This window comes from Schistocerca gregaria, chromosome 1 (assembly GCF_023897955.1).
Source record: "Schistocerca gregaria isolate iqSchGreg1 chromosome 1, iqSchGreg1.2, whole genome shotgun sequence".
NCBI classification, from domain to species: domain Eukaryota; kingdom Metazoa; phylum Arthropoda; class Insecta; order Orthoptera; family Acrididae; genus Schistocerca; species Schistocerca gregaria.
The window spans coordinates 643603720-643620164 of record NC_064920.1 but is presented as its reverse complement, the minus strand read 5'-3'; the positions used below and the strand labels follow the sequence as shown (position 1 = coordinate 643620164).

The following is a 16445-nucleotide window of genomic DNA, read 5'->3' as shown; positions in this document are numbered from 1 at the left end:
CGTAATGGTTTGGATTCACTGATGTAATATTGATAATTACGGGCATTAGTTCTGGCTGCTTTCCATTTGAGTTTGGTCTCCATTGGTGTATTAGTCATGTTCCAGCTGTTCATGTCAAAACATGCCATTAGTTTATGTAAGTATGTAGGTTGACCCACAATTATTTTGTCATCTGACGTTTTGAAATAAATGCGAAGATCGGATTTAAGGTCTCTGACACATGATAATTTGTTTTTCCAAAGCCCTTTTAATTTTGCAGATCTCATACAGTTACTTGCAACAATTATAATATTATCTTTATACAATAGAAAATACATTCTATCATCTTCCAAGTTGCCCATGTGCAAACATCTGTCAATGTTTGACTGTCTAAGTCCAGTATTTTTGTTAAAACTATCAAATGTTGCAATCCACCTATGAGGAGACTGATTCAATCCATAGGAGACCTTCTTTAATTTGAAGATGTGATTCTTTTAACCTGTGACACCTTAGGGATCTTCATGTAGACATAGTTATGTAGATCTTCACATAGAAAGGAATCTATGGCATCCATTTGGCACATATATAGTTCCTCCAGAATGTTGACTGACACCAATGTTCTCAGTATAGCTAAATGCGCAACAGGAACATACAATTCATCATAATCATAACCGTTCCTCTGAGGACAGCTTTGATTATAGGCCTTGCCTTATATCTCTCCATTTTTCCATCTTGAGTATGTGTAATGTTGAGCCATTTACCATCTGTTGGCCACTTCTCTGGTTAGTTCTGAGTGAACTCTGATGTCTCATGAAGTCTCAGTGACTTTCTTTATTCATTGATCACTTGCTTCCATTCATGTTCATCATGTTTCCCTTGTACATGCTCGTAGCATTCAGAAATGTCAGCAACAAAATAATTGTTGAATACACAAGGCCAGTACTGCATAATCATCAAATCATGCTGGAATCCTTCTTTCTCAGTTGTTTCATTGAACATTTCCTACCTTATGAGGCATCCTGACTACTACTTTTGAATTATCAGTCTTTTTTTTCTTCTTTATTGTTTAATCTATTTCATATTCTTCAGTCCTGTTTTCATCTATTGTGTATTCTTCTGTCCTGTTTTCTTATTTTCCTAAAAGCTGTTGTTCACCAGATGTTCCATCAAAAATGAATTTTGTTTCATCAAAAAATGGTATCTTTTCCTGAAATTACGTTCTTCAGCTCTGAGCCCAAAGATCTGTATCCATTTGGACAACAGCCAATAAAAATGCATCCAACTGAATGAGAACTATCTAACTTCCAGTTCTTCTGGAAATTTTAAGAATGCTACACAAGCAAACACCTACATCTTCTCCAAGTTTGGTCTCTCACACCATAGAGCTGCTGGTACTTTCCCTTCCAAAGCTGTAGTTGGACTCCTGTTTGTAATATAGACTGCAGCCAACACTGCTTCTCTTCAGAAATTCTTGTCAAGTTTTGTTTGAGAAGCATATAACATGGTTTATCCAAAATAATCCTACTTAAGACATTCAGAAGCCCCATTTTCCTGCAGTGCATATCACATTGTGAACTCAAATTGAATGTACAGGCCTTTGCAGAAAGCCTTCAGATCATTTGATATATGCTCTTATCCACTACCACTATGAAGATGACTTATTTTCAAATTAAAATGAGCTTTAGACATTGATTCAAAAATTTGAAGAATTCTGGCACTTTTAACATGGTTTCTAGAAAATGTACACAAGAAACTGGAGTAAAGTCATCAGTAAATGTTAAAACATACCTGTTATTATCATGCAAAATTGGGGTAATTGGTCGAATTTGATCACTATGGTCATTGTCAGGTTCTTCTTATTTGTTGTGTTTTAAGGTGCTGTGACATCTGTTTTCCTTAAATACATGTATGACAAAAACCACAAGCTGACTTGCCATTCCTCTTTGCTTGAAAACATTGCACAGGAATAACCATAGATCAAACAAGTTAGCATTATCTTTGGGAAACTCCTGCCACAATTCCCTGTATGATTTGAGACTTAGAAATGTTGTCCCCCTTTTTTTTTTAAAGTTGCTAATTGTGTGTATTTCTTTGTGTATACTTCTACTACATCATTCTTTTTATATACTGTCATTTCAGAATAATTCATTTGAATAAATTTCAGTTGGCCCATCTCTAAATACCTCAATTCAAAATTTCCAATTACTAAAATTGGCTCCATCAAACAGCAAAATTTTATATTTCTCCACCTTATAAATGACAATCAATAATGAGATCATAAATCATGTCCAATGTATTATAGAAGCAAATTATGTTTCATGTAAATCATCACAGCTCTGGGTCCAAAACCCGATAAATTTAGAGAGCTGCGAGCATTCCTTAGGCACACAAATTATCAGTTTACTTGATTAACTTCTTGTAACATTTCTTGACTTATGAATAAGCACAAGGAACTGTAACTCCTGGAAACCATCAGTCATCAGCAGAATAAAAGACAATAACACAGAGTTAAAAAGAAAAAGGAATATACTAAAAAGGTAATAACATGACAGGTTATAATTATTATTATAAACATTTAAGAAATGTTTAACTGGGTTGTTTTAGAATGTGTCATAAATTACTCAACTGTACAGAAGTAGTTCTTGTGAAGAAACATTTTTACATGTGATTTGAATTCTTCTCTATCTGACTTTAACCTTTGGGTATGATGTTGTATAGAAGAACTTCCATGTGCCCTACACTGCAGTGTCTTTTTGCATAGCAATTGGCTACCCATTGTAGTGCCTCGAGAATTTTGGGGTACATTCTAGAGACCCTCGTATTTCTACCATCTTGAACACGCGTTATTTTAGAGATGAGTGTGGTAAAGTAGAACCGTGTGTACTGCACCATAATTATGTGTATGCAGTATGGACACGAATCAGATGGATGATCGGCACAGGCAGGTAGTCTCCGAGCCCGCCTAAGAAGTTACACTTCCAGCTCAAGAAATAAGTGCACCAAACTATGTGCAGTATCAAACATTATTGTGTGAACATTTGAATATTGTTGAAAGAAAAGAAGAGACAATTACTTATTCATTCATTCTCTTACTTTCGTAAGGTCCGGGACAGTTGTCTTGCTAAACTTGAAGAGATTTGCAGACTGTATTTATCAAAAAATGAGTGTGATGGTTTATGACAGACCGGAAGGTGTTGAGCTAACAAAAAATGTTTTAGTTGTATGAAATTACAGTGAGATTGAGTTCAAAGTATCCTCAAGTGTATGGAGTTATTTTAAAAGTATAAAAAAAATTCCTCCAAAGTAGCATCTTATCTTCAGAGAAGAAGGTTTGCAGGACATCGCAGCTGCTATCCTGAAAAGAAGATCGGCGAAGCCCCTCCAAGTAAGTTCAATAGCCAAGCGGGAGTGTGAGTCTTGCACACCAGTACCACACTGCCACCCTTAATCACTGGAAACTGCCAGGCCATAAATGCAAAACTGGAATGCAGGTTATAATGTTTGTAAAGATATGTAAATTTTCATGAATAGAACGATCTGTTGCACAAAGAAAAATGCAAGGTAGTGGATACTGAACTCCAGAAATAGATGTTTAGCGATGGAGAAGAGAGACACTTTCCTAATTACCTTCACTAGTCTCTTGTGCAAAAGAAATATCTCTCGATGTGTGACACACCAGAATGGAATGAAATGTAGTAGGTGAGTAATGAGTATCCAGGTGCCAAATATGCACATTTTAGTGTTTCAGTATCACAGACTTTATTCAGATCATTAAACACTTAGCACAAACTGCTCAGTCAATTTACTAACTTTTTTTAATGTTTGTCCCACAGTAGAATGTCATCTACTCACAATCTAAGGAATTTTGTGGTTACCTCTCAGTTTATAGGCACCTTTTTAAATATAACATGATATGTGCTTGATGAAACTGTAAGTGATGAGTGAACATTTTGTCTTTGTACAGTAACAGTTTAAATTTTGTAGGAAATTTCTTGTAGAATGTAAATAGAAGGAAAATTTCTCTGCTTTCAGAGTTACCCTTTTATGAGCTAAAGTAAAATAAAATAAAATAAAATAAAATAAAATAAAAGACACAAAGACACACACACACACACACACACACACACACACACACACACACACACACACACTCTCCTGTGCCCCTAAACGATGCTGGTTAGACTCACAGAGCCAATGTTATTTTTTTGGCAGGTATGGCAGTTAGACTGTATGTTTGGGGATAGTGTCAGGTGGGGTGGTTAGAGGGAGAGGGAGGCAGGGGACAGGGCTGGGGATGGGCAGCTAGTAGCTTGGAGGGAGGCAGGCAGGTTGTCAGCTGGGAATGCGTGAGGGATGGATGACAGGTATATTGGCTGGCACTACTGTAATAGCTGGTAAGAAGTGGCACACAATGAAGATGTCATGGGACATGAATTGGGAGATGATGACAGGATAGAGGAAGGGGAAACTGTTGGGTGGAGGCTGCAGGGACAGAGTGTTACCTGAGACTGAAGCCAGGGTGATTATGGATGTGGGGGATGTGTTGGAAGGACAGTTCCCATCTCTGCAGTTAAAGAGAAGCTGGTGGTGAAGGGAAGGATCAAGATGGCTCAGGTTGTGAAGCAGCCTTTTAAATAGAGCATGTTGTGCTCAGCTGCATACTGTGCCACTCATGGTCAACTTTGTTCTTGACAACAATTTGGTGGTAGCCACTCATCATGGTGGACAGCTGGTTGCTAGATACCAACATAAAAGGCAAAGCAGAGTTTCCAGCAGAGTTGGTACATAGCATGGCTGCTTTCACAGGTGGCTCACCCTCTGATGGGGTAGGACAAACCTATGACAGGATTGGAATAGGAGGTGCCAAGTGGATGAGCTGGGCAGGTCTTGCACCTTGGTTTGCCCCAGGGGTATGGTCTTTGTGTCTAGGGGCTGGTCCTTCAGACTCGAACCCATCATATCATTCCTTATACACCTTATAAACTGTATACTGGTACAACTATTTTCCATTTGAAGGGATGTTTTACAAACACATCTGCTGCACAGCCACGGGCACCTGCAGGGACCCTTCCTATGTCAACCTGTTCATTGGCCATCCACTTCACCTGGTATTCCTCTAACTAACACATTACATTCCTGGATGTTGGCCTCCATCTATCCGATGGCTCCATCCGCACTTCTGTGTACATTTAACCCACTAACCACCAACAGTACCTGTATTTCAACAGCTCCCATCCCTTCCACATCTAAACACCCCTCCCATACAGCCTAGCACAACCCATGCATACGTCTCTGCAGTGATGAGAACTCCCTTGCCCAGTATGCTGAATGCTTCGGAAAGGGCTTCACACACAGCCAATACCTCCAAAGCTGAGTCCACAAATAGATTTTTCTTGCCATATCCACACACACCACCAGTCTCCCACCACCCCTAAGAATCAGTTAAAAAGGAGTGCCCCTTATCACCCAGTATCACCCTGGACTGGAACAACTCAACCCATCCTTCACAAAGGATTTTATTATCTCTCATTCTGCCGTGAAAAGATCATTCTACAGAAGATCCTTCCCACCTCTCCTAAGTAGTGTTCCTTTGCCCACCCAATCTACACAACACCCTAGTCCATCCCTATGCCACTACCATTTCCAACCCCTTGCCACAGGGATCATATCCCAGTGTCAGACATAGGTTGAAGACCTGCCCAGTTCACCCATCCAGCACCTATTACTCCAATCCTGTCACAGGCTTACTCCACCCCATCAGAGGCTAGGCCTCCTGTGAAAGCAGCTATGTCACATACCAACTCCACTACAAACACTGCACAGCCTTTTATGATGCTATGAGTACCATTCCCAACCCCTTGCCACAGGGATGATACCCCTGTCTTAGACCTAGGTTGAAACCTGCCCAGTTCACTCATCCAGCACCTACTACTCCAATCCTGTCACAAGCTTACTCCATCTCATTAGAGGCTAGGCCTCCTGTGAAAGCAGCCAATATACCAACTCTGCTACAAACACTGCACAGCCTTTTATGACGGTATTATTACTAACCAGCTGTCTACCAGGATCAATGGCTACTGCCAAACTGTTGTCAAGAACAATGTTGACCATCTGGTGGCACAACATGTTCAATTTCAGTGGTTGCTTCACAACTTGAGCCATCTGGATCCGTCTCTCTTCCACCAGCTTCTCTGAACTCCACAGAAGGGAATTGTCCTTAGAACACATCCTGCACTCCGTAATCATTCTGGCCTCAGTCTCAGGTAACACTCTGTCCCCACACTCTCCATCCAACAGTTTCACCTTCCTCCATCCTGTCACCCCACCCCAGTTCAAGCCACAATGTCTTCTTCAGTTTGTACTGCTTCCCACTGGCCACTACTATTGTGTCAACCCTGTCACTCCTCCTTCCTGCATCCCTAGTCACCAAAATGGATGCCTACCTCTCAGTGGTTTTCCACATACCCACAATTCCTCTCCCTACCTCCTGCCTCTCTTTCCCTCTACCTGTCCCAGACACTACCGCTACTGCAACCATTACACAGTTGCACTGTGAGTCTAGCCAGCATCGTGTAGGATGCAGGCACACACATATTATCCTCTGTGTGTGTGTGTGTGTGTGTGTGTGTATTTTACTTTTATATCTTCCTGCAATGATCAGTCCTGGGGGTAATCTTCATATTATAGTTACTGAAGAAAACTTCACAAGTCAGGATCACGAAGAAAAGCACCTTATTGGACGACCAATTTTGACAGAGCTATACTGCCATCATCAGATCTTATGCTTACATTCAAATTCAAAAGCATAAAATCCAAAGATGACAGCATAGCTCTGTCGAAACCAGTCAGCCAGTAAAATGCTTTATTAGCAATTGTGTCTTGTGAAGTTCTTCAATTACCATATTTTATTTTATTTTACTCTAGCTCATCATAGGGCAACTCCAAAAGCCAGCTAGTTTTCTTTCTCCAGTGTGTGTCTATCAATACCTCAATACTTCTGTTTTTTGGTAAGTGGTCTCCTTTAATCCCTTAATCATTTTCCAGCTTGGAGTTTGTATCAGAAATGATGTCATTGAGTTTATTAGTATAGTACTTTGAATACAGTATGCTGGCATCACTGGGAAATGTTACTGAACTTTCTGAATGCTTTGGTACAGATTATTGATAAGTATAGCAAACAGAAATGGATCAAGTGTGGCTTCTTGAGGAATGCCTTGTCTTATGGCTTGTTCTTTTGATTGTATGCTGCCAACATTTCTGAACGGATTTCAACTCTTTGTATCCTGTCTGGAAGATCTGATTTAAAACAATCATTGCATTTTTCCTCAGTTCCTTAATGTAGCAGTTTCTCTGTCAGTAACTCATGACTCACGAGATCTAAGGCAATAAGAAGATCAGATAATACTCCTGTTGTATGGTTTCTGTCATTGGGTTACTATAAACATCGTTTAGGAATGAATATAGGGTCCCATTTATTCATCCCCCTTTTGAAAAGTCAAACTGATAACGACCAAATAAACAGTTACTAATAGGATCTTTTTAGGCCAGCTGGTGTGGCTGAGCAGTTCTAGATGCTTTAGTCTGGAACCGTGAGACTGCAATGGTTGCAGGTTTGAATCCTGCCTCAGGTATGGATGTGTGTGATGTCCTTATGTTAGTTAGGTTCAAGTAGTTCTAACTTCTAGGGGACTGATGACCTCAGAACTTAAGTCCCATAGTGCTCAGAGCCATTTGAACTTTTTTAAAATCTTTTTAACATGGTCCCCAATATCATAATGGTTTCTCAAGAACTTTTCATATGCTTGAGGGGTTGAGATGGGTTTGTAGTTATTGGCATCACCATTTTCATCATTTTTAAAGAGGAATCACTTTTGTTGCCTTGAAATTTTAGGGAATTGGTCATACAGGAAGGAGCAGTTTATTATGTCTGACACATGAGGGCAGATTTGTCTGAGAAGGCAATTGGGTATGGCATCAAAACCGCATGAGTGTGAGTTTGGTTTCTGCATTGTAATACTGTGACAGCCAGCAGGCATCCACATCACAGTGATCTTCATTGTGAGATGATGTTCATGAGAGCAGTGCATCAAGAGTCCCCTATGGGTGGGGGAACCAAGGTGAAGCCTTCTAAATATAGACAGGGTATCGCTGCCAGGCATCACTGTGGCTGAGAAATGAAGCAAAATTTGTTGCTATGTGGGTTCTTCATGGTGTAGTGACAGATTTCTCCTCAAAAATTCTAGTCTTTCTTGTCACAATATGATGACGAGAGTGCAGGGGGACAAAACTGAAAACACATGATGCAATTTTTCCTGCAAGACAATGCACTTTAATCTGGATGGCCCAGGCATGTGTGCTGATGATATTTATTACAATGTCATGCATTGTGTGACACATTTGCCCAATATACAACATACCACTGTGAGGCAAAATCTCATATACATCTGTTGGCTAAGGCTAAAATGATCTCTCATGGGGCCCAAGAAGTTCCTCAGTTTTGCAGATGGATGAACCATATATTTAATTTTGTGCTGTTAAGTATTTTTCCAATTTCAAGGAAGGAAAGATGGATGTGATGTTGGAAACCTCCATTTCTTTACATGGTTCCTTACATGAACTTAATCTACCAGCAATGAATGATGAATTTGCTTTTGTGCATACCCCTTCTGTCACAAAGCTACCGTCAGCTGTTGAATCTCACAACAGGTCATCAGATCAGAAACAAACATACCATACGAAACTGAACATTGTGAAGTATGGTGACAACTTGCATCCTGAAAATATAGAGCTTGCTGTACCCTTTGTGCCCCCAGTGTTCTCAGGACTTATTACATAACAAAATGTCCAGCATTTTTCCTGTTTATCATAAAATAAATTTAATTTAAATTCTGAATGAACATTAGAAGTGTTTCTGATTTACAAGAGGAGATCACAAGTCTCATACTTTTGACAATGGGCATAAAGTTACACTGTTTCTGAATATAGTTCTTTCTCTTAAAATTCATGTGTAAGACAGTTGGCCACCATGAGAGATATTGTTCTCCTAATGGTGACCTCTTCTATTTACTCCTAGTGGCAACTTAATCTACTTATAGCACTGGTTGCTGAATTAAAAGTGTGTTTAAGTAGCACAAGTCTGAACAAAGCATAATGTCCACCTCATAATTCCTCCCAAGTAGCTTCAAAGGAATATATAAAGGAACGTTTGTATACAGAGATATACTATCAAAACTAACTGGGAAATCTGAGTTTTCAGATTGTCTATAGATTAACAAATTTTTTATCGTAGCCCAGTCACAGCAACCATTTTTGTTTAGGTTTTCAACCAAAGCAATGCTCAGCAGCAGCACTGGTGAGCTTGTGCAGTACTATGCTGTGGGAGACATCCAACTGGGCTTCCATGAGATCTGTGGTACTAAATGAAGACTGTGGATTACATAAACATTACTGCAGACCACATGCACCCATTCATGCCTGATGCTTCCTTCATAGATACGACTTCTTCTGGCAGGATAATAGTCTGCATCATAGCCTTAGTACAGTAGTCTGAGGAGCATGACAGTGAACTCCTGTTGATGCCTTGGGCATCAAATTTGTCCGATCTGAACCCAATGGAAAACATCTGAGATGCTGTCAGGTGTCAGCTCTGTGCCCACGAATAACCCACCCATAATTTATGATGTCCATAGACGTCTGGTGAAAAATACGTCCAGAAACCTACTACATTATTGTCAATTTTATGTCACCCAGAATTCCAAAGGCGGGACAGTATGCTATTACACACACAGTTGTAGTGCTTTGTATCTTCAGTGTAACTGTTATTAATAATATCACATGACATGACTGCTATGTAACATTTAATGTATGCACGTCTTCTGCACAGTAATTCAATATGTTTAAATAACCTCTGTAAATTCTTTTCTTTTGACAGAAACAAGCCACAATAACATAATAATTGCCTTACATATACATGCATATGTTGATTTTAAGTTTTTTTCCATGGAAGGTCTTTGCTGGATTCTAAAAGATAAGAAAGGCACAAGGTGGTTTGGTGGTTTGGTGGAAAGTGGACAGATAGCATTACAAATCAAACAGATGCAACATGGAACTAAGTTAAAGGATGCCTAATGCTTGTTACTGCCTACAATATGGCTTAATCAGCAGTATATCTCTTAGTTTATGATGATGATGAAATCTCACTTCACTTTAGTCCCAACTTCTGCCTGGTTAATAATATTTTTGATTCTATCTGAAGCATCCAAATTTTTTATGCAACTAATATATTTATCTTGTCCTAAAACTATGAATAATGATGTTTTTGTTGCTCTGAAGAATGAATATCAAATGTGATAAGCTCAACATCAAATTAGGTTTTTAAAGTTAGTGTTTGCTTTGACACTCTCTACTGCTATGACATACAAAATCAATGCAGATTCTGTAACATAGTTTGCAATTTCAGTTTTACAATATTATAATTAAAATAAGGTACCCAAAATTGCATATGAAAATTACCCATATCGTTTGTCGAAACTGCTTCGCATCATATTAAGTGCTTGCAGTGAATCCGATTTTGTTCTATGCGGAGCTGCTTCAACAATGGCATTGTGCTGTGGTCTCAGTTTGTACCACCAGTATTCAAATGCCAGAGTGATACATGCAAGCCCAATTCCCACAAAAATCACAATGAATACACCACCTGTAAAAAAATCACATAAATAAGCCCCTAGATGAAATTGTAAATTTTCTGTATGATAGAAATTTATCAAATTTAGTCAAAAATACAAAGAAATTAGAAGCATCATCATAATTATCATTGCAGCTAAAAATAAAAAAAAACAGACATCAAGGTTTAAATTACACGTTTTTGTTGTTATTGTTGTGTCTTCAGTCCAAAGACTTGTTTGATGCATTTTTTCAGGCCATAACTGTCCCAGCACAATTTCTTTTAATTCAAGTACATTCAGTTACTCTTGTTTCCTTTTTGTTGATGTTCATCTCATAATCTCTTTTCATGACATCTGGAACTACACATATACTCTGCAAACTACCTTATAGTATGTGGCAGAGGGTACTTTGTGTACCAGTATCACTTCCCCCTTTTCCTGTTCAAGTCATGAATGGTTTGTGGGAAGAATGATTGCTGGAATATCCTTGTATAGGTTTGAATCTCTTTAATTTTATCTTGATGTCTTTTTGTGAGCTATACATCGAAGAAAGCAATACATTGGTTGACACTTCTAAGGACAAACGCTCCCAGAACTTTTAACAGTCAACCATACTGTGATATAGAATGAATCTCTTGCAGCATCTGCCACTGGAGTTGGCTGAGCGTCTCTGTGATGCTTTTGCTTTCATTAAATGAACCTATAATGGAGAGTGCTGCTCTTCTTTGGATCTCAGTCCTATCCTATCTGTTATGGAACACAGACTGCCAAATTGAAGTGTTGGTCGAATGAAGGTTTTGTAAGTTATCTCCTTCATGTGAGGATTCTTCCAGTGAATCTTAGTCTGGTATCTGCCTTACCAAAGATTAGTTTTATGTGGTCATTCCACTTTAAATCACTCCATACACATACTTATAGATATTTTATGGAAGTAACTGTTTCCATTCTTTTCAATACACTATTTGTTCCATTCAGCTGGTCTACCATGTCATTTGCTGTCTATGACAGAATTACAGTGTCATCAGCAAACATCAAAGTTTTTATTTCTTTTCTCTAACTTTTTATGCCCTTCCACAATTCTCCTTGTTTCCTTTACTGCTTGCTCAACACGGAGGTTATATGACAATGGGGAAAGGCTACAACACTGTCTCACTCCCTTCTTCATCACTATTTCCCTTTCATGTCCTTTGATTCCTGTACATGCAGTCAGGTTTAAATGGTATAAGTGCAGGTTTGCCTTCCTTTAGTCTACCTTCTCAGATAAATTGTAGAATCAATATGGTTTTGGCGACAAAACTGGACTGTGAACTTCACACTTCTCTTACTACAGTTGACTTGCTTGAAACATTTAGCCGATCCTCTTCTCTGGATATGCAGCTGCGTCAATCTCCATAACTTCTTCTCCAAAGAAATAATGCTGGTTAGAGTAATCAATAAATTACTATCTCTCTCACTTGAAATAACTCGGTACTCTCATACTTTCATTTCAGCTCAGATGTATTTTCCTCTCCACAAGTTTCATATAAGCATCATACAAACTCTTGCAAGTCAACTACACCAATACCCATTAGATACAATTAAATATCACAATTGCCTGGTTTTAACAACCAAATAATTTATAGATGTTCCATGTGTCTTGTTTCGTTCAGGGCTAAGACATGGAGTAAGTTAAAAGTCTGTAGTAAAAAGTTCGTTTTTCTTTTTTTTTCAACATTCACAGTTACTAACACAGCAAAGAATAGCACTTAATTACTCCATGTCCTCTCAAACAGCATCTGAGGCTCATGTGGAAACACTTGTCAGCGTTGTTCGACTGTTCTGTTTATTGTTTTCTCATTACAAACTGCATACAGAAACCGGTGGTGCAGTAGATACATTTCCGCTCTCTTACTTACTTTTAAAATTGGGTGTTCGAGACTGTTGAAGGCTGAGTGTCTCTAGAATTTACGCCTAAATTCTTGAGTCACTACATAACCCTCCCCTTAGCTATAACACGCGATACTTTATACATATTCATAATGTACTTTAATATCTCACATAACGCTAATTTACATTTTAATCAGTATACATTATATTTCTTTTAGTAATTGTGTACTTAATATCTTGTTCTTCTTTTTTCATTTTGATAATAACTATCTGTTTTCATTACCTACAGTAGCTTGTAGTCTGGAGGAATTCTATGCAATTGAAAATGTTCTGACACTCATAAACATAAAACATAATAATGCCATTGGAAGTTAGAATTCAAATTTACCACAATAATTCCTACAAAATATGTGACTCCTGCCACGATGCTGTCCTTTTCCCTTTAGGAACAGTACCTAAACTTTACATATGGGTTAACCCTATGAGAGCACTTCCTCCTTCTGTTTCGGTAGGTACATCCCTCTTAATTCCTATTTGACTTTGGTACAGGTCAATCCCCTTCTTGGCGCCCCTGTTCGCACAGTATAGGTCAGCCTTTCTCAGGTCTGCCTATCTGCCCTTTATATCCAATAAAGGCTGGGTGCACCCCGCACCCCCCTCCCCTCTGCCCCCTTTATCCATCCTGAGTAGGACGCATGGTTCATTTCTCAAGTATACGTCTTTATATACTCTATAATTAAATATCCTCTGGAAAATAAAATGTATTTCACACTTAACACTCACTTCCTAATGCTTCACTTAATCCCCTAGAGTCCTCCACTACTCTTCCACTTCTAAGCTTGCAGTAGACATCACATTTATATACACTATTCAGTATATCATACATTTACTAATGCTATACTTGTCCCACTACCTAACAAATCATTAGAACAAAAGTTCAAATGACATTCCTGGATAATTATCACAATTAGTTACTCCCTGGCTTATGCTTATTAGTTCCTCCTTGGCTTATGCTCTCCTTAATTGCTCACACTTCCTTCTTGTAGAATTATCATAGTTTTTTATGTACATATGCAATATAGAATCTTGATCAAACAATGAAAAGGAGGTAGCCCAAAGACAGGAACTCCTTCCCACCCCCCTTCCCCAGGATCCCTGCCTTGCCGGGACTTGAGTGCAGGGTGTATACGTGGACAAGGAAAAAAAAAGCCCAGGATTTCCCCCAGATTTCCTAGTTAAAAATACACTTTTTCCCGGATGAAAACATCCATGTTATTAAGTGACCACATATTTTCCCTCGGAACTGTAAAACTAATCAATCCATTGAATGGTTATGTTTTTATACACGAGCATAGAATTTGCCGGCACTTTAGAAAATGAAACTCAGGGAAGAAAACTCCTTTTGGAAAGATTATTGATGTGCAGCAACATGTACACTGCATATTTTCGTATTACAAAAGTATAAATTCAAATTCCACCAAACACCACATGTTACTTTCCGAACTATTGTAATTGAGATTGCGATGCGCTGTTGTAAGCCAGTCTTAGCTCATGTGTCATGTGATCCTGTCAGCTGATGGCAGCGGATATTCAGACCATAGAACATGTGATGTAGTCAGCTAATAGCAACATCACTGTTAAGTAGCGCAGATAAACAAACAGGAAAAGATAATGTTTTAAGTTAACACACATAGTGTTGTTACAAGAAAAGCAAAGCCTTCACATATAATGTTGATATTTTTTGCATGTATTACACTTTAAGATATATCACATAAATGTGCCAGCAAAATTTTTAGGAAAGTCTAGTGGCTTGTCCTCAGTTTTTTCCACAAATAAATTAGCTACTGCAGAGAAGAGAGCTCCCCGTAGCACTACATCAATTTGCTCATAATCACGACGTGAATGTCTGATCTTCTGGACTAGAAATACTTGTAAATGGCTCATCATCAAATGCTCTGTGGTTTAAGAAATTCATCATACATTCTCGCACATAGTTCAACTTGTGTAAAAGGAAATTTACTTTGAAAGTAACGCTTTTCAAACCACCATTCACAATATTTTCCTGCGACCTGTTAGAAATAGGTTTGTTTCAGTAGACGCCAGAGAATGCCAGATAATAAGCACCACCATGCCGTATGTTCATATGTGTAAAACATTAAAAGATCTTACTTATGCCATTAAGGGAAAAAAAGACATCAGAGGATACTCCAAGTGCATTGGAATTTTGTCCCCGAAGAAAAATCTTAGCACCCATGGAATGGCAAATGGTGAAGAATTAGTCACACTTGTTTGCAAGGGATGTTTGGGAGTTATGGTGTGTGTTCTGTGATAGCCATGTTTGTACTTACACTACCCACCCCTCCAAAAACTAATATAAACCCTCACGTATTCATCACATCTCATAAAAGGTAAAAACAATTCTGGATTAAATACAAAATTATGTATCATATTATCACAATTATGAAATGATTCATGCAAATTCATATTTTCTATTAATCTAACATTCTTTGCAGTTATTAATTGCACCCAGGTTTGCGTAGACCAACTGGATAACAAATTACTTTCAAAGGGTAACTTCAGCAAAACTGTCTGGCTAGGCAAAAATAAGAACTAACTATACATGTATGGTTGGAGAGACTGGCTAGCTAGGCAAAAATAAGTCCTAACTATACGTGGAGAGTCTCAAATGCTGTTGGGATTACAATTGAGGCCACCGCTGACTAGAGTGGAGAGTGAAGGCGACTTAACAGGCAGAATCCTCTTAACAACCGAGGACAACTTCTTCCAGATACTTAGTGGACACACTCCTCCAGAGACTGCGTCAGCTACTGTCGACGTTACAATTGAAACCACTGCTGACTAGAGCAGAGTGTGAAGGTGACTTAAATACTTATTGGGCATGATCCTCTAACAATCGAGGAACACTTCTTCCAAATAGTGGAAGATAGGATATTATAAGAAGTAGAGTTATAGTGTAAGAAGTAGGGGGATAGTGTAAGAAGCTGGGGGAATTCGGTGTAGGAAAATGTTATTGTAGAAGAAACACTGAAAACAACTAGGGATCCGATGGCCATCACTCTGCCCATTAACACAGAATATTAATGTCCCTGGGAGACAGATGTGACTCCAGCCAGATCCCACGGATCTGACATTAACCTCACTCGATTACTTATGAACCAATACTTTTCGTTAAATTTTGTGTGAAAGCCTCCCTACAAAAAAACAATTACCTCTTTACTAGGAAATGCAACATTAAGTAAAGTTATTCTATTTTCTACTTTGTCATGGACAAGTTTTAATTCTTCACAGAAGTCATCTATAACACTGATATTTTCATTAAGTTAGGAAAAAGCAACAGCTGAAATGTTTCCGGAGATTATCCTTGTGGCAACTTTTTGATCGATTATTTCCTCTACCTGTTCGTCCAGATTACTTATATTTATTGTGTCTGATGTTGCTAGTTTCTTTTTAAAATTCCTTTCCCTGTTATCAACTCGAATGTTAACACCTGCTATTAGTGATTGGACTATAGGAATTACCTTGTCCTGTTTCTCAACACTTTCCTTTAAAGTGTGTAGTCTCTGCGTTACCGCATTAAATGTGGCGTAACATATACTTTGAAATGATCCTAATTTCTCACAAAATTCAGATTCTATCTTGTTACATTTATCTTCAATATCAAATTCTAGTTCTTTAGCTATGGTTTACATGGATAGAAGGGAATTACTTAATTCATTCTTTAAATCTAATTGCAAACTCTCCACTTTATCATTTAAGGCATTGAACTTCCCATTTAAAACCTCACCCTGTGCTTCTAGTTTTTCACTTAAAGTAGCACTTAGTTCCTTTCTTATCACAGCTGAATCCACCTTTTGTTCATCTAAGCTATCACTTAACTGAGTATTTACTGAATCTAAATCAAGACTTAGTTCTTGT

The 16445-nt window shown here is 38.4% G+C and overlaps 1 protein-coding gene across 3 annotated transcripts in view; it reads right to left on the bottom strand.

Annotated features, from left to right (window-relative positions):
• Positions 1-16445, bottom strand: part of LOC126360641 (ionotropic receptor 25a) — a 445688-nt gene that overhangs the window by 15038 nt on the left and 414205 nt on the right. For all 3 annotated transcript variants that reach the window (XM_050007727.1, XM_050007729.1, XM_050007728.1), the window contains one exon: positions 10492-10675. In XM_050007727.1, the coding sequence (XP_049863684.1) occupies positions 10492-10675 (184 nt within the window). The remainder of the gene's footprint in view (positions 1-10491; positions 10676-16445) is intronic.